We start from the raw sequence: 25,101 nt of genomic DNA, 5'->3' as shown, positions 1-25,101 counted from the left end.
GCAGTAGGGAATCATACAGTGTCATAAGATACCATTACAGAAGAAAAATCACAACTTAAGTGAGGAGAAACAACTGATACCCAAGCATGTCAGATATGGGGATTATTGGGTGAAAAAATTAAAGCAATTTTTATTAAATTGACTGAATAGGTCATTATAGATTTCCTCAGAGAGAGAGCGAGAGACCCTCCCTGAAACCCTGGGAAGTAGGGTAGATGTGCCAGGAGATAGCATCATTGAGCTTTGGGAATGCTCAGTCATGGCTCCTTAATCTGAGTGGAGGAACTGGAAGGGAAATCAGATGGATGGAGTTCGTGGACTTGTAGGTGGCAATATGGTCTAATATTCATATAGAATTCAAGAGGGGAGAAAGAATATGGAGCTGAAAGTACTTGAAGAGGTAACTTGACGACTTAATAAAAGATGAAATGCTTCCTGGCTCTGTCAAAAGACGTAAACCCACTTGATATGGGAGGTGATGTGTTGACAGAGGTTTCTGCCCAGCCTGGTCCCACAGCTGCTCATTCCAAAGAAACTCACAGAGGTCTACATTATAAACTTATAAACTGATTGGCCTATTGGCTCAGGGTTCTTATTAACTCTTATAACTTACATTAACTCGTAATTCTTGTCTGTGTTACCACATGGCTTGGTACCTTTTATCAGCCAGGCATTCTCATCTTACTTCCTCTGTGTTTGGGTGATGAATGCAGTCTGAGTCTTTCCTCTTCCCAGAATTCTCCTGTTCTTGTTGTCCTGCCTCTACTTCCTGCCTGACTACTGGCCAACCTGCATTTTATTAAAACAATACAAGTGACAGGGTACAAGACCATTGTCTCACAGCAGTGATGTATGTTGTGAATGTTTTATTGCCATTGGTTAATAAAGATTCTGCTTTTGGCCAGTGGCTTAACAGAGTAAAGCCAGGCTGAAAGAGATACATAGAGAAAGTAGGCAAAGTCAGGGAGAATCCATGTAGCTGCCACAGGAGACAGACACCTCTGCTGGAGCCCTCTGGAACCTTGCCAGTAAGTCGCAGCCACGTAGGGATACACAAATTAATAGAAATGGGTTAATTTAAGATATAAGAGTTAGCCAGAAATACTCTTAAAATATTGGCCAAACAATATTGCAACTAATACAGATTTCTGTGTGATTATTTTGGGAGTTGGGGCATCCAGGAAATGAACAAGCAGCCTCTGCCAACACCCATTGGTGCAAAGATGATCAAGCCTTACATCATCAAACTCAAGGAAATACACACCCAGGCTTTGAAAATTAAAATGAAATCTCCAAGCAGTCACAGCCATACGACTCTGTGTGTCAGGAGACCACCAGTGGAGTCTGAAACCTTAGGCCAGAGAAATTAGCCTTGTACTTTTTAAATGAGACTCCTAAAAATGTCAAGTACAGTTTCTCTGTCTTGTGAAATGTTCATCAAGAATGAGGGAGAAGAAAGCATTATGACATAAGGGACAATAATGAGTTACTTGTTAATAGAACTAATTAATAGTATCAAATCTTTAAGACTTGGTGAAGGAAATTCTCCGTGGAGAAGGAAATGCTAACAGAGAAAAGATTAGAATTTCCGACAGGTAAGCTAGGAGAATATAGAATGCTTTGTTGTGATGGTTAAAGATGGATCAGCATAGACAGAGCAAAGATGGACTTAATTTAGTAGTTGTGCATGTCAGCCTGTGATGATCAGCCACATTTCCCTGGGCTTTGGTATACTTCCTGAGAAGCATGTGGCTGAGGAAAGCTGTCCCCCTTGTGGTAGGGACAAGAAAGATTAATTAAGAAAAATGCCTTACAGCAAAATTTTATGGAGGTATCTCCTCAATTGAGGTTCCTGCCTTCCTTACAGATAAATCTCGCCTGTGTCAAGTTGACAAAAACTTAGCCAGCACACCCTTTAAAGGAATTATGTGACCTGGTACTCCTTTCTTTCTTGTCCCTACCACAAGGGGGACAGCTTTCCTGTCCTGGAATTCACTCTGTAGACCAGTCTGGCCTTGCTACTCACAGAGATCTGCCTGCTTCTGCAGTGGAGTGCTGGGATTAAAGAGGTGCATCACCACCACTTGGTGGGAAAAAAAAAACATTGGACACATTGTCCTCTTGGGAGCCATTGAAGGTCTAAGTTAGAGCCACTGTCTACATACTGTGAACCATCAGTCTCCTAGTGAGTTCCTAAGTCGCAGTTGGTAGTTGAGGTAAAGGCAATGACAGCCTCCCTTATATTTCCCAGGGTGTCATCTGCAGGACAGGTCTTTGACTTGATGCACTCTCGTTTCTATTTTTACTTTTTCTTTTGGTTCTTTTGTGGTTTTGCCAGAAAATAAAAACAAATAAGCAGCAGAAATTGCCCAGATCAGTGCCCCGGGCCCTTTCCCTGCGGTCTTCCTGCAGCTTTAGCAGCAGCTTTGCATTTCAGGCCATAGCCTACCTGGAGCAAATGTTTCTGTGTGGCGTGAGGGGATGAAGTGGCTTCTCATTGAGGAAGCGCATGCGTGGAAACACATTAAGATCACTAGCCATGATGGAAATCAGAGTAACAGTACACCTGCCAGAGCACTAAAATCACAACTAGTGACAACAACATTGGTGACAATGTAGCTAAACCAGACTATTCTTACATTAATGGAGAAGTAAAAATGTGACATGTGGAAACTCTAGAGAGTACTTCAGTAGTATTCTATATAATAAAAACAACTTCCATGTGACCCAGAAATCACATCCTGGTTGCATTTATACCAGCATAGTAAAACTTCTGTTCAAAGATAAAAACCACAAATCTGTATGTGAATAATCATAGTAAAAGACTTGTAATAGCCAAAACAGGAAACAACCTGTATGCCCTTGAACAGATCCATGCTGAGAGAAGCTGGCATAGTGATACAGTGGAGCGCTACTCAGAAATCAATGATGATGAACTACTGAACAGCTTGCCAATTTGGATGAATCTCTAAGCAGTTGTGCTCAGTGCAAAAAGCCAGTCTAAAAGTTATATACACTAAGAGTATGTTTGTGTAACTTTTCAGAGTCACAGAATAAAAGGGGAAAAGTATTTATCGAGTCAGGATGGGTGATATCATTGGGTGGTATGGACCTCATGCGTTAGTTTAGACTTACAGTGCTCTAGAAATGAGTGATGGTAGGAGAAAGGAAGGGAAGAGAGAATCAAGATCAACATCTATATTTTTGCTGTATCTGGAACACTAAAGCCTCCCTTAGGTATTGTAGATATGGGTTGGTTGTTTGGACACCAGACTCTGGCTTTCCCACTGACTTTATGAAGGGTATCTAACTCTAGAAGGTGAGAACACAGTATTTGCATCCCTAGTCTCTTTTGCTGTTAGGCCACTGGCTTATTCTTGTCTCTGCTTTTTAATTTAGCCAAATGCACTTGCCAGAGCTGTTGAAATGCTGGGAATTTGATGACATCTCTGCACTGTGGTGACTGTAAGGTCATGTGGCCATGGCCCAGCATGGAATGGAACCCGGTAGTTTGCACTGAAGCCCAGATGTCTGCTGTCCACTGGTTAGCGTAGCATCTGTACTGGATCACTTGGGTCAGAACTTTAGGCACAGAATTCTGACCTTTTCATGTAACTTTCAACTTTTTGGCATTTTTTTTTAATTCCTTCATTTTTTTTTGCTCAAATTTGACTGGTTGTTTCTGAATAATTACTTTAACTAATACCCAAGGTATGGATAATATAAATTCCAGAAAAATTCTCAAGAAAAAGAGAGAGAGATGTTTTAGTAATTGAGTTTCAGAATCTCCTAAAGTGAACCAAAAGGCACTTTTGCATAAGACAAATGTAAACATACTATAGCATGAGCCCCTACATAGACCCTATCTGTCACTTTCTGTATAGTCTCTCTGGAATCCCAGAGCCACAGGAACCCAGCCATTGCCTGCTCTGGTCTCTTCTCTTTATGCGGCATAATCTCTTTAGTAGGCTCCACCTTTTTTTTCTTTCCCATTTTATTCAGCAAATTAATAACCAGAGATGTTCAAGTGAGAACATTAGTCGTAACTGGCCTTACAACCAAGTGAGAAAGTTCTACCCCTCAGCTCTATCTCCAGCCCTTGAAAGGCAATTCTGATAGTGTGTACACAATCCAGAGGAGGAAACCCAGCTCCAGAGGCAGAGAAGGGTTTCCCGGGGATAAAGGGTGTGTGTCCGCATCTAAAGGTTGAGTCAGAGTTGAGCAGAGTTTGAGTGGGGAAAGCTCCCAGCTACAGGAGGCAGACCAAAGGCAGGAAGATGTAGTTTCTTTCCGGGAGCTGGAAGCATATTTTGCCAGAATGGCAGCCGTGTAGGCATGGCGGAAGAGCAAGTAATTCTCTTGTTTGTTTCTTCTGGCAATACTGGGCCTTGAGCTTAGGATCTCACTCCTGCTAGACAGTGCTGTGTCTCTGAGCTGCAGTCCTAGCTCTGGCTCCTCGACCATCTCTTGAAGGGCCTCATGCATCACCTTGAGTGGGACCCATCGAAGGGCCCTCAGGAGTGAAGTCATAGTCCTGTAGATTTGAATCTTGAGAGTCAAGGACTCTGACAGACACTCTTGGAGTGTAGAATTTCAGAAGTTAGCTTAAATCTGTCAGGATTAGGGTTGCCCTGTGATCTCTGGGGTCTGAAAGCAGACCGCCAGTGCCTTGTTTACTCTCCAGGGATCTGCTTTGAAAGTACAGCTCTTGCTTCAGACACACAGCATGTTGCAGAATGCTCTGACCAGAAGCAGCTTTCTTCAATAGCAGGTGCAGTCTTTCTCAGTCCTGGGTGCACAGACCTGTATCTTACTCTATGAGTCACAGTGACCAGTGAGTTCTCTGCATCCCAGGGTGGGTGGTATCTTTGTAAAAATGTGAAATTACTTAAAACCTGTCCCTAAGATTCCCAGTCCTAACCCTGGATTTCAGGTTGTTCAACACCCAATCCCTACTATTTGAACTTAGTGCAGCTTCGTACTTTCAAGGAAAAGGTCCCAAGTAGTTTTGGGAGTGTCCTAACAGTTGGAGAAAGGTGGACGATATTTGCCAGCCTCCTAAAATTTCGTTTTCAGAAAGAACTTAATTTCTTTGGAGCTAAAGGAACATTTCCTCATATAACAAGCTCTTTTAGTGGTAAAACTTATTTGGAAGTGGGGGGCGAGGAGGGCAAAAGGGGAGTGGAGAACGGGGAGGGGAAAATCCAGTTGGGGAAGGATGGAGAAGGAAAACAAGCAGAGAGATGTCTTCATAGAGGGAATCATTGTGGGGTTAGTGGGAAACCTGGCACTAGGATCCCACAAGGATGACCCCAGCTAAGACTAAGCAATAGTGGAGAGGGTGCCTGAACTGCCCTTCCCCAGTAATCAGATTGATGACTACTTTAATTGTCATCATAGAGCCTTCATCCAGTAACTGATGGAAGCAGATGTAGAGATCCACAGCTAAGTTATGGGTCAAGCTCCTGGAGTCCAATCATAAAGAGGGAAGAGCAATAATATAAGCAAAAGGGTCAAGACCATAACGGGGACACCCACAGGAACAGCTGACCCGAGCTAGTGGGATCTCACTGACCCTGGATGGACAGCTGGGGGACTTGCATAGGACTGAACTAGGCCCTTTGAATGTGGGTAACAGCTGTGTGGCTTGTGCAGTCTGTGGGGCCATTGGCAGTAGAACCAATATTTATCTCTAATGCATGAACTGGCTTTTTGGAGCCCATTCCCTATGGAGGGATACCTTGCTCAGCTTAGATACAGGGAGGAGTGCCTTGGTCCTGCCTCAAGTGATGTGACAGACTTTGTTGACTCCCCATGGGAAACCTCACCGTCCCTGAGGAATGGATGGGGAGTGGGGTAGGGGGAAGGTAGAGAGAGCAGGAGGAGGGGAAGGAGAGGGAACTGAGATTGGTATGTAAAATAAAAAGATTGTTTTAATAATTAAAAAAGAAATAAAACTTACTTCAAAACTCATTTTAAGACCATTTTGATGTCTTTTAGTTGATTTGAAATTATCTTTATTTTGTGTATTAACTTCAGAAAAAACATCTAGAAGATAGAGAAAATATGGGAGAAAATAAAACTTTAGTGTCAAATGAAATTCTTAGAGATCGATGAATACACACACACACACACACATATATAACTTGCAAGAACTTAATTTTTACAAAATTAATGTTGACTTATTTTATATTATGCCTTTACCTTCTTTAGATTCTAATGTTTTCATTTACTTCGTAGCAATTCCAGTGCATATAACTTGATGTGACTTGTGTATTTACTCAGCAAAATACCAGTGATGGCTCCTTCTGTATAATGGGGAAATACTATTCTGGGTGCTTGGCAGCATTGCACTGACATCAGCTTCCGGTGTAGCGCAGCCTGGCAGGTGGCATTCAGATGGGAGCACATGTAAATTTGTCAAGTCACATAGTGACACCTGGCTGGCAGAGGGTACAGGCTCGCTCTCTGACAGAGAAGCACGTTTGGGAGAACTAGTCAAATCCAATGCGAGTAATTCCACCCATTGAAGATGGAGTTTATCCATTAAAAAAAAAAAAGCCTCCATGACATCATCACCTTCTATTTCCTTCTGTCAAAGCATTGACCGCCTCTCAGCTTCAACACACTGAGGACACAGCTTCCAGAAGAACCGTTTGGAAGACATACCACACTCAAACTGTAGCATATGGATAGGTTTTTTTGTTGTTGGGGTTTTTTTTGATACTCACTTGTGTATTTGTATTTGTTTATTATTTACTTGTGTATTTGATATTTAAAATTATTTTATCGTATATATTTATTTGTGTGTTTATGATGAGTATGGACATGCCTGTGCCACAGCACATGTTTAGAGGTACAGGAGTTCTTTCTCTTTTCCACCTTGTGTGTCCTGAGACTTGAACTCAGGTTGTCAGATTTGATGGCATGTGCCTTTACCCATTGAGCAATCTTTACCATCTTCAATATATACACATATATACTAGAGATATACTTATATGTGTATGTGTATCACTAGGCAGGTTTTAAAGATTTTTTATCTTTATTTATGTGTATGTGTTTATGTGTCTGTCTCTGTGAGGATGTGCCATATGCCATGTGTGTTCAAATGCCCACAGAGGCCGGAAGTGGGTATCTGATCCCCGGAGCTGGAATTATAGGCAGTTTTGACCTGAGTGCTCAGAACTGAACTGGGATCCTCTGCAAGAGCAGCCAGTACTCTTAACTGCTATACCAACCCTGCCAGCGCCATCTATGATCATACTTTAAAAACAATAAACTCTACTTGGCTTGAACTTTTAAGCAGGCAATTATTGAAACTTCCAGCAGTGAAAACTGAGAGTTCTGCTCCACCACCTGCCTCTTAGACTGCTTCCTTTCATGATTTTTCCTTCCAGGTGCTTGTGTCTATCACTAAAGTTATGTCACAAACTCTGTTCTTCACACTGTTTTGTGTTTTGTACCCTCTTAACTCCTTTTTACAACAATTTTGTATGTGTGTGTTGTATCTGTATGTGTGTATATGTTGTATCTCTGTGTGTGCTGTTGTATCTGTGTGTGTTGTTGTATCTGCATGTGTGTGTTGTTGTATCTGTATGTGTGTGTATGTTATATCTGCATGTGTGTGTGTTGTATTTGTGTGTGTGTTGTATCTGTATGTGTGTGTATGTTGTATCTCTGTGTGTGCTGTTGTATCTGTGTGTTGTTGTATCTGCATGTGTGTGTGTTGTATCTGTATGTGTGTGTGTGTTGTATTTGTGTGTGTATGTGGTGTTTCTGTATGTGTAAACATGCAATGACTTCCATGTGGAGCTCAAACGACAGCTTTAAGTATCTTTCCTTGGCCTCTGCCTTGTTTGAGAATGAGTCTGTGTTGTTGGCCACTATGGATGCCAGGCTGTCTGCCCCACAGGTTTCTAGGAATTCTCTTTTCTCTGCTGCTGTTTTGCTGTAGGTGTATTGGGGTGACAGACGTGTGCCACCAACTCAGGCTTTCTATGTCTTCTGAGAATCTAACTGCAGATTTTCACACTTGGGTCACAGTCACTTTCGGCCACTAAACTGTCTCCCGAGTTCAAGACTCATTCTTGAGTTGTTTGTACAACATTCCTTAATGTGGTATGTTCTTGGGTATAAATCCTTTCCCTATTCTAAATCCGCCAGTCAATCTTGTCCAAAGTATCATTAACTTTATTAGCTCAGATGTATTGTGACATTGGAAAAGTCCCCTAGCCCAGTTCAGGTCTCCCCATCTCAGGTTAGATGAATCATCATTGCCCCTCCCATTGTTTTTTTAAGACAGAGCTTCTCTGTGTAACCCTGGATATCCTGGAACTAGCTCTGTAGACCAGGCTGGCCTTGAACTCAGAGATGTGCCTACTTCTGTTTCCCAAGTACTGGGATTATAAGCGTAAGCCACCACCACCCAGCTTTATTATTATTAATATTATTTTTTTTAATGTGCCTTGGTGTTTTGCCTACCTGCCTGTCTGTGTGTGAGGGGATGTTAGATCCCCTGGAACTGGAGTTACAGATAGTTGTGAGCTGCCGCGGGAGTGTTGGGAGTTGAACCCGGTGCTTTTTAGAAGAGTAGCCAATGCTCTTAATTGCTGAACCATCTGTCCAGCTTCATTGCCTTACGTTTTAGAGCTACATTTTGTTTTGTTTTGTTTTGGAGCAGTGTTCGCTTTATAGCACAGGCTGGTGTGGAACTCACTATATGCCCCAGGGTACCCTTAACTTATGATCGCCTTCTGCTCCTGCCTTGTAACTCTCCTGATTATAGTGCAGGTTACCATACCTGTCTTCTTTAGAGCCGTTTGGATGATGCTGTAGTGGTCCCTCCTTTGTCCCCATCATTGTCCCTCCATTTCCATGACTGCTGCCATTATTTACATGGGCATTCCAGATTCATGTGAAAAGAATCAAGCAATCTCAGAAGTTCCTTGAGTAGCACAAAGGGAAGTATGTGTTTGGAATGAGTCCCTGAGAAAGCTGGGTGCAGAAATGCAAATATTTTGAATGGACTTATCTTAGAGTTGTACTGCTTTTTTTCCTTGTCATTTTAAAACCCTTAATACGAATAAATTGTTTGCATAGTGGTCTTAAAAAAAAAACCTTAGATAAGAAATACATAATTTGAAAGCAGAGAATAAAAACATGAATGATAATGGACGTAATGCCTAGGGAAGGGCTTTGCTGCTGCCGCCAGGCAGACCTTATAATCGGCTGTTTTCTGTGTTTATTTCGGGATGCAGATACTGGATAAAGTGGCTGGTTGGTTGCCAGCATATGACTTAGTTGCCAAGTGGAGTGTTTAGCACTTGTTGCGTAGGACTTATATCACCAGTCCTTCCCATTAACGGTCTGCTGCTGATAACCTACTTGGCTTCTCATGTGGTCACTTTGAAGCAGTCACTTGACAACATTTGGTAAATCACAAAGTTTCTTGCTGAATAAAAGAGTGAGTGAATGACTGTACAGGCTCTGCCATACAATGATAGGCTTCCTAGTAAAGAATGGGCACCCACTCAGTGTCTGCTCAGTGAATGAATTAATCCCGTGGGAATGTTTCTCTGGTTCACTGTGGCAAACTGTGTGGACTTGAACCTTAAAAATATGGTTAAATGGCTAGAAAGATAGAGAAGTAATAGTATTTAAAAGTTTATGGGGCTTACATTTGTATGGTGAACAATATTCTGCTTATAAATAGAACTTTATATTGACTTTATATAGACTTTAAATGGATTAAATCTCAAAATTTTCTTGATTCTAAGTCAAATGCAAACTCATAGTATTGATGTCCATAATATTATATCTTAAAAATCAATATAAAAAAGAGATGGCTTCAAGAATATTAGCTTTGATTACTTATAAAATGTGTACTAAATATGTTTCTCTTTTAGATTGAAAACTTGCAAGAGCAACTTAGGGATAAGGACAAACAACTGACCAACCTGAAAGACAGAGTCAAGTCCTTGCAGACAGATTCCAGCAACACAGACACTGCTCTGGCCACCCTGGAGGAAGCCTTGTCAGAAAAGGTGAGTTTGGCCTCCAAATCAGGCATTCAGAATTTAGAGAAACTAAATTGGAAGGAGTGATACAAGTGCATGCAAATATATGTACTTTCCCTCATCCCTACACTGCCTCTTGTCCCAGCTGATTCTTAGACTTCATGTTAGCCAGGAGACTGGGTACAATGCAGCCACAGGCATCCCTTTGAAACTCAGACACAGCATCACCCTTGGCTGTCTGAAAAAGCATTCACTAGCTTATCATTAAAATTTTGGTGATAAAACTCTTAGCCTGCCCCATAGGGTTGCCCACCTTCCTGATGGAGCCCTTTGTGGACAGTACTTCTGCCTCATGCTTGTCTCTTCCTTACTTCTCTGTGCCCTAGTTTTGTCTGTCCTCTAAGCTTCAAGTGTGCCACGTTCTCTTCTGCCTCCAGCACTTTGCATTTGCTTCTACTTGCTTAGGATGTGACTTTCTATGGGCAGATTTTCTATGTGAGTGTTCCTGGGGGTTGTTTTATTCAATATTCAAGACGTGTGAGTTCAAATCCTAGGTCCACTACTCATTGTTTAGGTGAGTTAGCCTCTGCATTCCTTGTTTTTTTTTTATTTTTTTATTTTATTTTTTTTTACCTATGGAATTGGGGCAATAAAAGTTCCCACCTCGGAGGATTATGTTATATCGAGAAGAAAATGTATTTCGAGCTTTTGAGAGGGGTTATTGTTGTCATTATTATTTAATGAATCGTTTCTGTAGAAACAGCATGTTAGTGTTCTCTTTCTGCACTACAAACTCCCACAAACTATTGCTGAGATTTTAACTTTTTGTGCATCTGTTTTAATGGGATTAACTCCCTCTTCATACTGAACTCCAAAGCAAGATAGCATACCCTGTGTGTTTTAGGTTGCCATCTCCAGGGCTTAGCAGGATACCTTACGGGGACGCCCAGTAGATACTGGATACTGGTTGAACGTTCCACCCTAATGTGGGTGGGTGAAAGCCTCAGCTCTTACAGAGTTCTCATTCTAGTGAGGGAGAAGGAGAAACAGAACGTGACAAATAGTGGCATATGTGGGTTTTCAGAAGGTGTTATCTTCTACAGATGGAAAGAAATCAGAGAGGGGTACAACATGCATGGGGTTTTATGGTCAAGTTAGAGATAAGAAAATAGTGTTTAAAGAAAGACTTGATGGCAGTGGAGTGAGCCATGAGTCTTTCTACCGGACCATGGGTTCAAGGTAGAAGGGAGAGCAATTCTAAGGAGTTTGGGAAGAGGTCAGATGTTGACATTGCTCAGGGTTTTAGCAGACTGAGAATTTTTATAAGTAGGCACTGTGAAGGAAAATTTTTCTGTCTTTTCCTTGTAAAGATACGGTAAAGAAACCGTCTTTTAAATCAATAACTATAAGAGACCATCCTTAGGCAAGAGGGAAGGCATAAGAATTCCAGATTGTAGAGAGGCCATTGACTGAATCACCTTTTTAACAGCTCTGTTACTATTTTCCATTTTATAGATTTCTTTTTAACAGCAAAGACAGGAGAATTCTCAGGGCTGGTTGATTCTTCAATATGCTGAGTATCTAGTTACTCCTGTATCAGCTGTTCTAAAGCCTACAGTTTCTCGTTTGGTAAAGGCATTGCTTATTCTGTATAGATTTCTTAGTTAACCATTTTAAAAGTAGGGCTGCTGGTACCTCTGAGAGTTCACCAGTGGTTGTTCTGTGGTTTTGTACAGCCTGAATGGTCAGGGAGTGTATTTTATAATACCTTGTAACATCCTTTCCAGAAACATAAGTTGGTTTATAGTTTGTTTCTGATACTGCAGGAATGTTAATTTGGTTATTCCATTGTTGTAACAGATTACAACCCCATAGATTCATTGCTATATTAGTCACATAAGGCCTTAGCCTTCCTCTCTGTCCTTCTGGCTGTATTAATTATACCAAACTCTTGTTTTGTTTTTCCTAAGGTAGGGTTCCAATTCTTAGGAATTGAACATCTGCCTCCTGAAGAGGCCAATTTGGATGCCAAGATTCTGGAGTAATAATAGTTACTCTGTACCTGTGTCTAATCATCCTTAAATTATAATGCTATTTTTTGTGCTCTCAGCTTTGGTCTTTGACCATTTATAGAAGTCTATCAAAATATACATTTTCTATTTTCTGTTGGAATTTTTGATTCATCCTCCATGGTTATTAAATCACTCAGAGAAGTATAGTTTTTTTTATAACAGGGACTGGATTTTCTAATTTTCCTAGAGAGATAAGTTTTCCACAGTGACTGGGAATGACTGGACCACTTTTGACCTTGGGGGATTTGATAAGCCTCCCAAGGAGTTTCCTGTTGGTAATGGGGTGCCTTGTTTGTCTCTTTTTGATCTACATTCATTGGTCCAATATTGGCCTTTGCTGCATCTTCTGCATAATCCAGAAGGTTGAGGTCTTCTATATGGGTCATTCCCAGAAGAAACATTATTTCTAGAATACCTTGTCTACAGGCCTTTTTTTGGGTGACCTATTCTGCTGCAATTAAAACATTTTGTATTTTGATATCTCTTCATACCTTTGGAATTTGCTTCTCCTACCTAGGTCTCAGTCTTTTAGTAAAAGGAATCAACATTGGCCGTGTGTAGGATGAATTTGTCCATTTGATCTGACCTTTAAGAGCCCCAGTATCTTTTTGCATCATAAATTAGCATTTTCAAAAGCCAGAGATTCAATGAGTACTCATCTAGCTTCTGAATCTGGTACCCCTATTTGTACAGCTTTAGTTAATATTTGCAAAAAGTCACTAGATGGTTCTCTTGGGCCTTGTATAACCTTAGTATATGATTCAATTATTTTTCCTACTCTTAAATCTTGTCTCAAACATTCAAGGCTGCTGTACAGAATAGAGACAAGATTTGTTCATTGTACATAGCTTGACTGCCTTGATCAGCATGATGGCCTTCACCAAGAATTTGGTCTTGGGAGGTTTCAAAACCTCTGACTCTACCTTGATGTTCAAGAGCCTTAGCTTCCTCTCTCCAATTACACTTCCATGGTAACTGTGGACCATCTTCTAATACAGCTGAGACTAATTGAAACTAGTTCCCTTATTTCTTGAAGCCCATGTCTTTACCAACTGCCTCACATATGGTGAATGCATGCCATAAGATACTGCTGCTTGCCTAATATTTTTTAGGTCTTTCATACATATATGCTACCATTTACATTTTGTATGTCCTTTTGTGTATTTACTATTTGCTGACTTTTCAGAAATAGTAACAGGATAAGTAGCTAAAACTCTTGCTTAGTTCTATCAATGAGAGGTACTGGCAATGTTAAGTCTTTATTATTGTCTTTTGTCTAAACCTCATATTTTTGATTATCAATTCTGACAATTTCTTCAATGGTTTCAAATCGATGTATCATTGTCTTTTGTAGAGTCTGAATTTCTTGACCAGGGACTATTTCTAACGATGTCATCAAATCAATTAATTTCTGGTTCTTATCTTGTACATATGATTTCAAGTATTTAAGTTTTTATACTAATGATATCTTCTCATCCTTAGATTTATTTATTAGATTTATGTTCTCATCCTTAGATTATTTGGGTGGGATATAGAGTGCCTTCCAGGAGGGACGTTCTATCTGATAGCTTGTTATAACTTTTTAACGTATTTTGATTGTCAGTTTCAACAGTATGAATCCTTTTAGATAATCTTTCAATACCTTTTTTAAAGGTTTTTTATAACCTGTTGTCATGGAGTGAATTTTGCCTGTCAAATTATTGGTATCATTTTCAATGGTATGGATCCTTTCAGCCAACTTCTCATTACTAGTCTTTAACGTCTATATCATTTCTAAAGGTTTCTCATTCTTGACTGTATTATCAAACCATTTCTTTAAGAATATAATATGAATTATCAAACTAATAGCACATATGGCTAAGATTGTATACATTCAAGGTAGGTCATATACCTCTTTTAGAAATTTCTCTATAGTATAAATGAAAAGATTATTAAATTTGTGGATGGTGATATTACCTGCAATTATCAGATGATTTACTTCCATTAAAATTCTGGTTCAGATGAGAATGTTAAGGTGTAATAAAGATGTGGGCCAGTAGGTGTTACAGATACACCACTAAAGGACTCCAGCGACGCTGGAGCTATGGTCTTACTTATTCCAGAGTTGCTTACCTGTGGATTTTCTAAGTAGAACTCAAAACAACCAAATTGAATGGATTTTTGTTAAAGAGACATTGGTCAGGGAAGCCCTGCAGTGGATATGCCAGGGCCATAGGAGCCAAGGGAAGTTGCAGTAGCCACGTAAGAGCAGCATGCGGGATTGGTAGCAAGCCTCTGGGACCACAGGAGCCACAGGAAGCTGCCAGGGCACAGAAAGTTGTGTTGTTGCCGCATGTGGGGTGGCAGAAATACACAGGTTCCACAGGAAGTCATGGAGGGGCAGGAGGGGAAGCTAATTCAGGGCAGATAGGAGTTGGGAGTGCTATTTTTTCTCCCAAGCCCAGGTGGTAGTTAAAAAGCCTCAGGCAAAGAGTCTTTTTAAATGAATTTGTACCCTAAATGTTAGACACCAAATGTAGCACGATTAATAAAAACCCAGAGACAGATATTGGGGTTTAACCTGAAGGTCAGAAAAGCAAAACATCCAGCTACTGACTCTTGCCTCTACCTCAGTCTGAAATGGCGATCCTGCCTTTAGGAATCAATGTAGTGGTATTTCATTCGAATTTTAATAAATAAAGATTATCTGAAGTTCAGACAGTAAAACAGCTGCACTGATCAGCCTTACAGACCAGGCAGTGGTGACACACACATTTAATCCCAGTAGCCATGCTAGTTTCCCATAGAAACCAAGCAGTAGTTGTGCACACCTTTAATCCCAGCCCAGAGATGAATATGAGATAGGAGAAAACAGCTCTCAGACACAGTCTCATTTTGAGATTCCTGGAGGAAGAATTTCTATTTCAGACTGAAGTCCAGGTAAGAGCCAGTGGCTAGCTGTTTTGCTTTTTGGATCTTCAGGTTGAACCCCAATTTCTGTGTCTGGGTTTTTATTAATCATGCTACACAGTCCTACCTCTATTCTAATAGGTAACTTTGACAAGTAATTTTTTAGGCCTTCAAATCTTCTGTTGGATGAAAGAATTAGATAAAGTAGTACATCAGTTCCCTCTCTAGTCTTAATCGTGATTTGTACTGTAGGTTCGGAATTAGAATGGCTTATCATGGAAAATCTAGTGTCCTAGAACCGCTGAAGCCATTGACGAGAAATCTTGAATAGTGTGCTTCACCCAGATCCCTTAGTCTTTGTGGCATACAATAAGTATGTAGAAGGTAAAGGAAAGGGTATAATTCTAGGTGAGTAGACTTTAAGGTCATATTAAAGAGGTATGAGTTTATAAGTTTAATATTAAACTATAAGATTATAAATTTTATTTGAGAATCTATAAGAATATTTAGTACATTAGTATATTTCAGGGAAAGATATTCTTTCAACTTGGAAAAGTTATTTCTAGAGTTCTCTGTATAATTTTGTTTATAAAAATGAAATGATTCAGAGAGTATTAAAATTATGTGTTCCTGTTTCATATTTGGGTATATGTTAGTACCTTCTTACTTCTTCTTAAAATTCATAGACTTAAAGAGATCCCATAAAAATTCCATGTCATGGATTTTTGACAGGATATTATCTTTTCCCCCACTAGGACTTTTTCATTTATTTGAGTTTAAAGCCAAGGAATTTCACAATCCTAAAACATCCTTTTGTTAACTTTTTCCTTCAAGGCCTAAGGCAACATCAGAGAAAGAGACTGAGGTTAATGGGAGTCCTACCATTCCTCTCTCGCCTTCATTGCTTTGTGGTCACTAACTGAAGCCAGTCTTTCTGCACAGCTTCACTCAGTACTGGATCACCTCATGAACCTTTGAGTTGCCCGCCCTCTAATTTGTGGCTTTTTGGAAACACCTGGACAGGAAGTTATTTAGATGGATAGATTTCTAACTCTGGGTTCATAGCATCTGAAATAGAGAACTAGAAGAACAACTGGAGAACTAGAAGTCAGAGAACGGGAAGAGCCAGGAGGGACAACAGTGAGTCAGATGGTTTAGTAGATATAGGGAGGACTGTCAGTGATTGGAGAGAGCTGGGAACTCCATGACATGGACAAAAATCCAAGACTGATTCTTAAAAAATGAAGATGCTGAAGTCCAGTAAAATCACTGAATGGATAAGCTTTGGCTTCTGAGCTAGTTTGGTTACAAAGTCTATTTACTATTGATTTTGGGGTTTTCCACTGTGTTGACCAAGAAACAAAAAAACAAAACAAAACAAAAAACAGAAACCGGGCTGGAGAGATGGCTCAGAGGTTAAGAGCACTGGCTGGTCTTTCAGAGGTCCTGAGTGCAATTCCCAGCAACCACATGGTGACTCACAACCATTTGTACTGAGATCTGGCGCCCTCATCTGCCGTGCGGGCATACATCGAGGCAGAATGTTGTATACATAATAAATAAATCTTAAAAAAAAAACAGAAACCAATTCAGAAGGATTTATTAGGGGTGAATTTTGTGCTAGTGTTTTAGGAAAGCAGAGAAAACTCATTGAAAAGGAGCTAGTGAAGCCATCACTGGAATATTAAACTATTTCTTCCTGTAGGTTGGAAATTTTTGGCTGTATCCGAACAGTCTTGTCACCTGAGGTCTTTTCACAACACCGTTTTCTCTGTTCCTCTGCTGAGATCCACAGTGACATGTAGTATTTAAGCTTCCAGAGATTCTGATACAACGTTGGGAAACCACTAATTTCCCTTCCAGTTCCGTTCCCTGTTGCCGTGGTGAAGTGCTTTGACAAAAACACTTCAGGGAGAAGAATTATGTTTTAGCTCACAGTTGCCAGTTCCGTTCTTGATGGCAGGGCATCAAGGCGGGGGGGGAGCTAGAAGCAGCTGGGCGCTGTTCACAGCCAGAGGAAGAGGGTCCCAAATGCATACATGCCATTAGCTCTCTACATAATATAACCCAGGTCGTACTGCTCAGAGATCATTCATGGCCACACGTAAAAGAGATATTTCCGTATGAATTAGTATAATCAAGATAAAAATCTCCTGAATGTATGCCCACAGGCTCATCTCTTTGGTGATCCTGTGTTAGGTCAAGTTGGCAATTAGTGCTAAGTATTACAACTCCACCCTTGTCAACTTGACACCCAGATACATCGCTTGTGAGCTATAACCTCTCTCAGAAGCTTTTCTTGTCTCTGTAGCTCATGACCATGTTATAATGTAAGAGAGTCAGTCCGACATGAAAAGTTGGCTTTCAGAGTTCAAACCCTTTCCAACTCCAGCGTCTCTGAAGTGGGAGCTCCTCTACAATGAAGAACACTTGCACACTTTCAGGAATAATGGCACAGAATAACAGCATTCCTGTTCCAAATGAAGAAGCAGGCACAAGGAACAGTTACACTTAAAAACAAAACACAACAACCTTGAAAAACAAATGAACAACCACCACTACCACAACAGTAAAAACATCCCAAAAATCTGGCAGGGAGAGCACCAAATCCTCCCACTCCACTCCTGGCATCTGTGGCACATAGTGTGATTATTTGGGTTCCAATAGGCATTGGTAACCCCACCCCTGTAGCTCTGCTGCCCTCGGCATATAATCTTGTGGGTCATTTTCCGTTCCATGCCTGTAACTCTCCTTAGAATCTGTCGGATGGTCTTGGCATCTCTAGGATCTATCCTGGAGTTTCTAGGATGTCTTAGTCTTTACTTTCAGACTTGCGTGCAATGCCCCCTGAGGGCCTCTTTACAGAAATTCTGGTGCTACCCCATATTGCCTGACCTCAGATGCTCTCATGGCCCCCTCATTCTTTCATGCCTCCAAAACAATAACACATAGGTGAATACGATTTAGTTTAGTAGCCAACTTTATACAGTGTAGACTCACCTGAAAAAAGTCTCGATTAGAGCTCGCCTAGATCAGGTTTGCCTCCTGTGGGCGTGCCTGAGAGGAATATTCTTTTTCTAAATGGGCTTACTTGTGGTGGAAAGAGCTTGAGTGGGGGCAGCACCATTTCAAGGGCTGGACCCCTTGAGTAAGTCCAGTAGAGTAAGAAGCACGAGCTGAGCAAGTTAGCAAGGGTATCATTGCTCTCTGTCATATCATTGCCTGATTATGGATATGCTATAACTTGCTGTTTTTACTTCCTGAGAACAATGGTTGTGACCTGGTGCTGTAAGCTTCAGTGAAACCGGAACACCAACCATGCCAATACTTCTTCAATCTCTTGGAACAGAGTTGTATCGGTTTCTGGGACCTGACCCTGGGAAAACACATTTCAGTGAACTCTTTCAGCATTTCTGTTTCAATTTAGACCTTCCTCTTCAAACAAGCTTGGAGTTTCACAAGTCAGAGCCTTCAATGGGTCATATCTTGCCCTCAGGGCATCTTGTTCTATTGGTCTATTATAGAACAGTGTCTTTTTCTTTCATAATTACCCTCTTTCTTTCAACTAACACCTTGGCTGCAAAGTTTAACTTGTTCAAACTTCTTCTCCTCTTGCACAAACTATATGGTTTTTACAACTTTCTGCCCATCTTTTCAATTTTTTTAAACTATAGCTCTGAATAAGTGAAGTGGCATGGAACCATGCTCAACCTGAATCCTGTCCTGCCTTCAAATGTCTGCTGCCAGATAGTCTAGTTCATTATCTTTAAATTCAACTTTATTCAAATTCTCCATACCGAAAGCCATATTAGTGGTCAAAATATCACACGCCTGTGTCCCCCTTCCCAGTTCATTATAGAGTTTCTTGTTGCTTCTAAAATCAGAATATTCTCAGTCCACGTTTCTCTCTGTGTTCTTGGCCTTCTAAAATCCCACCAGAATGACCCATTAAGTTCTACTACGGCTTTTCTATCCTACAGTTCTGAATTCTTCCATATTCTAGAAACAAAACCCCACTAGAAAAAAGACCCACTTCTGGCAGCAGCTTATCTCTTAGTTTCTTTTCCTGCCGCTGTATAAAGTACTTTTACAGAAGCCACTCAAGGAGAATTACTCGAGTCCTTCACAGCCATCAAGTCAACGTAACAGGAGCTCCAAGTTATCGTGTGATGTTGTCCACAATAAAAAAAGGGGACAATACATTTTGTAAAAGCTACTACTTAGTTGGTTCTCTCCCTTCCTATGATCTAGGATTCCTTGTAAAGGAATATTCCTCCCTACAACTTAGACAGCCCTTCCTGTTTCAGTTGATGAAATCAGGCTATTCCCCATAGGCATGCTGGCAGACCCATCTCCTGGGTGATTTTAGATTATGTCAGGTAACGCTAACTATAAACTGCTCCACCGGTTTGAAGAAAGGGTAGGGGCTCAATAAAGTAAAATAAGTTTCTTAGAAATGAGATATTTGGACATGGGTAGGCAGCATCAGTTAATGGTGAAACTTGCTAACTGGTCACCCAACACTCCTGGAAGTTGCTTCTATCCTGTCTGTGTTGCCCTATGGTTGAAACTTCATTGCTTCTCCTGGTTTGACTCACCCAAGGCCACTTGGCTCATAAGTGAGGGAATAGAGTTATATTAATTATTTTTCTGTAGCTGGGACCTGATGGAGCAACTTGCTCATAGATTCCTATTTATCAGTCCATCCTGGGGAGGAGGCCATGGTGGGGGAGAGCTCCTTCCATTGTGATGGCAAGGAAGCAGAGAAATGAGATACAGGAAAAATACATTCCCAAAGAGACACACCCCTCCATCCTCCAACTAGATCCTACCTCCCATTTCTCCTTTTCTTAATAATGCCATCATATTATAATTCCAGCACAGTATTAATATAGAAATCGAGCCAGCGCCCTCGTGCTCTGATCATCTGGAAGAGGTTTGCAGACAGAGCAGAGGTGTGTGTCCTTCATCTCTGAGGTGTGGCTCAGTGCTGTCACACTGATGCTGAGATTGAACATCACAAAGAGCAAAGGTTTCTGATCTTGTCCTTATAAGGACATCGTGATGTAACTTAAGTAGCTTTTTCCATGACAATACCATCTTTACTCTTGCTTAATTGAACATTTCTTCTAGAGCAGTGCTTCTCAACCTTGCTAATGCTACAACCCTTTAGTACAATTCCCCATATTGAGTGACCCCCCAACCACAAATCATTGTTTTTGGTGCTTCATAACTATAATTTTGCTGCTGTTATGAATCATAAACCATTCTAATATTTTTGGTGATACAGGTTTGCCAAAGGGTCACGACCCACAGGTTGAGACCCATTGTTCTATAAGACATGGTGTAAAAAAAATTAGTATATTAGGAAAAATGATTAGTAAATTTTGGGGGATTATAACTATTTTTTATGGTATTGGTAACTCAGGGTCTTGCATATTCTAGGCATGTGCTGTTCTGCTGCATGATGTCCCCAGCCATTAATAATTAAGTTTGCTGTCTTTGGCTGGTTGTAGACCATGTCAAACTCTGTTTACTGTTTCTTTTTATTATGGCATTAGGGGAATGGTTTTTTCTTTTAATTTTCAGGAGCTTAATTCAACTGTAGAAGGCAAACAAAATGATGCAGCTCATTGAGTCAAAATTTTATTACTTAGGCAGGGACAAAGCATCATGGTAGAGCTTTTGCTTAGAATGTGTGAGGCTGCTCTGGGCTTGAGCTCCAGCACCAGTGGAAAGTGAGATTGTACCACCCAGAAGCTCAAGAGCTCGAACCTACTGTGTTTATAAAGCTAGTCTGGCCCTGCCCCGCCGTAGCTACCTTACAGATAAGCAGTTGTGGATAGCAGAACCCCAGGCCACCGAAATGCGGCTCCTACCCTGTGATAGAACACAATATGAACAGCACTGTGCAGAGCCAGTGAGTATCCGAAGAGTGTGTGCCAAGGCAAACCAGGCTCCAACAAGAATGTGGTGTCCGAATTTCTGCAAGTTGGTTGTTCATCAAGTAGATCCTGATATTTTGGCCTTTTATCACATGGTTTAGACACCTGGCCCTCTGTAGCTGACAGTTTAATTACTTTGGTGATCAGTGAAGGAGTGTTTTGTTGTACTGAATCATCAATAACTTTAATGTATAATAATTCTTGCTTTGCTCTTTTTCTCTGTCTCTGCCCTGCCACCCATGCTCAGACAGTTGTGCTCAGTGCTTAAAGCAAACTTACCTACGTCACAAATGATCTGACACCTTCTAAATGTTGCCACAGTTCTTAATTTCATGACCCTTGCTTTGAAGCCAAGAGGATCCCTAATTTGAATTCTCCCTTCCATCGTCCTTTTAAAGTGCCCTGTGGTGTGGTCTGGCAGGCAGTTTGCCTGACTCTGGGACTTAAGTGCTGCTCTTTGGAAGACTAAGCTGGCACAATGGACTTAAATCAAAACTATGTAAACTGTAAAAGTAAATAGCAATAAATGCGATGTGACCAGACTATAGGGGCTTCTGGAAGGTTTACAGTAGGGTGATATGGTCCCCTCGGAGCTTGAGGAATGTCAGACCAGCGTATGTTTGATATAGGGGTTGGGATGGGGAAGATCCAGGTGGTAGAATGGACGGTTATTGCAGGCAAAGGTCAGAAGGCCTTGCAATCTGAAGTTGTTAAAAGTTCTGAAAGGGAAGTTTACCGTGCACTGTGGCCATGTCTTCCTTTGTGAATCCCATGAGCGTCTCGTTACTTATCACTTGCATTTGCAGATTAAAATGGAACCATAACTGGGACCGCGAAGGAACAGATATGCTTCATTAATAGACCTATTTGCTCTGGGCCACCTGCTGTTCTAATACTTTACTTAGTAGGCTTTAAAAATTGCAAGGTAACCATAGCCTTCTATGTTCTCCTCAAATCGTTTAATATATACACCATTATCACTGACAGCACAGTTGCCTCCTTGGGGATCTTAAATCACAGGCTAATATTCAGGCACATTAAACACATTCTTTTCATTAAACACATATGACAGCCCCTGGCATGAAGTGAGTTCTCAGTACAGGAGCTATCTGCATTTTTCTCAAAGTAAACCTGAGTTCTGGAGTACCCAGTGTTTGTTAAGAGACCACTGGGAGAAACAGAAGATGAAAACCAAACATCAATACCAACAACAGCCTATATCCAGACACACTGGAAGAGCCGCATCGCTGATAGGCTTGTCTTTCTCTCACATTCTCTTCATGAGTCCAGTCTATAGCGACAATAAGCTGGGCCACCTTGGATGGGCAGATAGTGTCTCTGCGCTCTGAGAGGCCTCGCTTCTGCCCTGTCAGCAGTTATGCTTCTTGCACCCTTGAGGTTGTGATAGCTCCTGACACAGAATGCGCGCCAGTCCCAGGGATATCTGCATTTTGCTTAAAGAAAACCTGAGTTCTAGAGTTCCCAGTGGTTGTAAATAAGCCACTGAAAGAAGCGCATGGCCAGTCACACCAAACACCAAACCAAACGAAACCACAAACAAAATAAAAACCAAGCAAACAAACAGACCCTACAATGATGCAAGGCTTCTTCCTGTCTCACATTCTCTTTGTTGTTCAGTCTCAGGCTCCTTACTGCCCAGTAGTCCTCTGCGTGGGCTGAGACGAATCTTCAGGAACTGATGCCTCATGATAAATGAAGCCAAGGAAGCAGGGTTCAGATCAAAAAGCCACTGCTCTTCCCCTCTCTGTGCAGGGAGTTTGCTGAACCTCCCTCATCTAGACGTGTTCTTGGCATCTCCCAGATACCAGGGCTGAAGATCAGCCCATAGCTTGACCATTGGTAGTCTATCCTGCTGTTATTAAAGAGGAAAACTTTGGGTGCCATAATTTCTCTCTTGACTGGTTTTACTTTTCAATCAGTTGAGATATATTTTTGTGCCACAGTCTCTTCTAGGGATAGAGAGGCTTCAGTCAGTAAAGTGCTTCCTACATAGCTGTGCAGACTTGACTTCAACATCTAGTGCCCCCCTAAAACAGCCGGGCATGACACCTTGCACCTCTAATCCTAGCACTGTGGAGATGACAAGAGGAGAATGATGGTAGCTAGCTGGTCGACCTATCTAAGTCAGCGAGTTTCAGGTTCCATGAGAGACCCTGTCTCAACAGATGAGGTAGAGAGTGACCAAAGAACATAGCAGATGTCAGAATTTCTATGCACATGTATCAGCCTATACACATGTCTATCTGTATACATTAGCATGTACATACCACCCACACAATACAGCCATATGTATATGCACACAAACACACACATACACAAATAAACACACACAGATACGTACATGTATACACACTCAGACACACGCACATGCGCACACATACACACATAAATACACAAAAATACATACACACACACATTCATACACAGACTCCTTTGTCACCCTGTAATGCTAAATTGCATTAACAAGTTGAAAGTGATCGCATATTGATTTTATTTTACAAATACATATACATACATATATCCAGTGCTGAAGTTTCCATGTTGATTTTACGGAGAATCGTTTAGATTAATTGTCTCATATTTTCTTTTGCAGAATGCTTAGGGATGCATGCTGGTGAGTTTTCAGCCCTGTGCTATTTTTTTCTTTTGCCTCACAGGAGAGAATAATAGAGCGTTTGAAAGAGCAAAGGGAGAGAGATGACCGGGAGAGACTAGAAGAGATAGAATCCTTTCGAAAGGAGAACAAAGACCTCAAAGAAAAGGTCAATGCTTTACAGGCTGAACTCACGGAGAAAGAGGTGAGTCTAGGGAAATGAAGGTACCACATCCACAGTTCTCCAAATGCTGTTTTTGTTGAAGTTGATTTCATTAACGGTCTCTGGGGACATATAGTGTAGTGTGAAGACTTGGGGAACATGAGGGCCTTCCTCTCAGAAGGCTGCCTCTGTTCCAGGGAAGAGAGTCTTCCTTCATCAGAGATGTCTTTGGGCATCTTTACCACTCAGCCGGCTGGGCAGTGTGGCCTCTAGAAGCAGTTTTCTTGTGTTTTACTTTACCAATTCTTACTTGTATGGCTTAGAGATGCTTTTTTTTAGGTCCTTTTATCTTTTGCTTGAACATCAGTTAGTATATAACAACAATGATAATAGCAACTCCTCTTTACTTATTAAATGCTTTTGGAGTATTTTGAATTTATTTGCAGTTCTCAAATGAACCACCCAATATTGCCTGGTTAGAAAACATGACCCTAAAGACAAATTTCTCGGCTAGATATAGCTGCTCTTCTGGAACTGTTTTTTTAATGGTACAATAAATTATTTAAAGCCATTTCACACTATAGCAAAGCTGAATACAGAATATAAATCCCACCTCTGTTTTTACAGTAGGACAATGTATTATAAAGAACTTTCCTGCTTGGAGATTCCGGAGCGGTTGTTTGGGGCTGCAGTCTCCACGCTCCAGAGGATACCTGTAACATGTTCAGTATTTTTGAGGATACTTTTATGGAGCTATGGATGAAGCAATTATGTAACTTATCCTCAGTTGTCCCTGCCACAGTGATTTCTGTCTGCCAGACATGCACACTCTGCAGGATGGCTCAAGCCCCTTTGTCTTACTTGGCTGCGTCTCTCATATTTCCAGAGCTACTCCATCCCTTGTGTGTTGATAACTCTACACAATTTACAGTCCTCCCTAAATAAGGACTTGAGCTTTGATGCAAGAGGAGTTTTGAGGGAACCAGAACCCAGCCTCTTGTCCCTAAATGGATGCTTCCTAGATCTTTAGAAAGGAGATTGTTTCTTTGACTCTGCATTGCACTGCCAAACTGGGTGGGTCTTTCTTTGCATTTGACAGAAGCACACTAGCTTTGTCCTCATTTTTAATATTTCTCACTGTTTGGACTTGGAAGTGCCATTTGAGGGTTTGCACCTTAAAATCAATGCGTTTACTGCTAGTGGAAAGGAGACCTCGGCGAGGTGGCAAGCTTCAGGTGGAACTGGTTTTATAAGCAGTGCTAACCATGATTGAGCATCAGTCACATGGACAGTGCTAGCCATCAATGAGCATCAGTCACGTGGGCAGTGCTATCCATGGTTAGCATCAGTCATGTGGGCAGTGCTAGCCATGTCTTAGCATCAGTCACGTGGACAGTGCTAT

The 25,101-nt window shown here is 41.1% G+C and overlaps 1 protein-coding gene across 13 annotated transcripts in view; it reads left to right on the top strand.

Moving 5' to 3' along the window:
- Positions 1–25,101, top strand: part of Erc2 (ELKS/RAB6-interacting/CAST family member 2) — a 907,844-nt gene that overhangs the window by 403,559 nt on the left and 479,184 nt on the right. For all 13 annotated transcript variants that reach the window (XR_003377058.1, XR_003377054.1, XR_003377057.1 and 10 more), the window contains 2 exons: positions 9,906–10,043; positions 23,601–23,741. Coding sequence is in view for 2 of the 13 variants with exons in the window: in XM_026779811.1 (XP_026635612.1) it covers positions 9,906–10,043; positions 23,601–23,741 (279 nt within the window). In the remaining 11 variants the exon portion in view is untranslated. The remainder of the gene's footprint in view (positions 1–9,905; positions 10,044–23,600; positions 23,742–25,101) is intronic.

The sequence above is a fragment of the Microtus ochrogaster genome, chromosome 6 (genome assembly GCF_000317375.1).
Source record: "Microtus ochrogaster isolate Prairie Vole_2 chromosome 6, MicOch1.0, whole genome shotgun sequence".
NCBI classification, from domain to species: domain Eukaryota; kingdom Metazoa; phylum Chordata; class Mammalia; order Rodentia; family Cricetidae; genus Microtus; species Microtus ochrogaster.
This window is presented reverse-complemented; position numbering and strand designations above follow the sequence as displayed.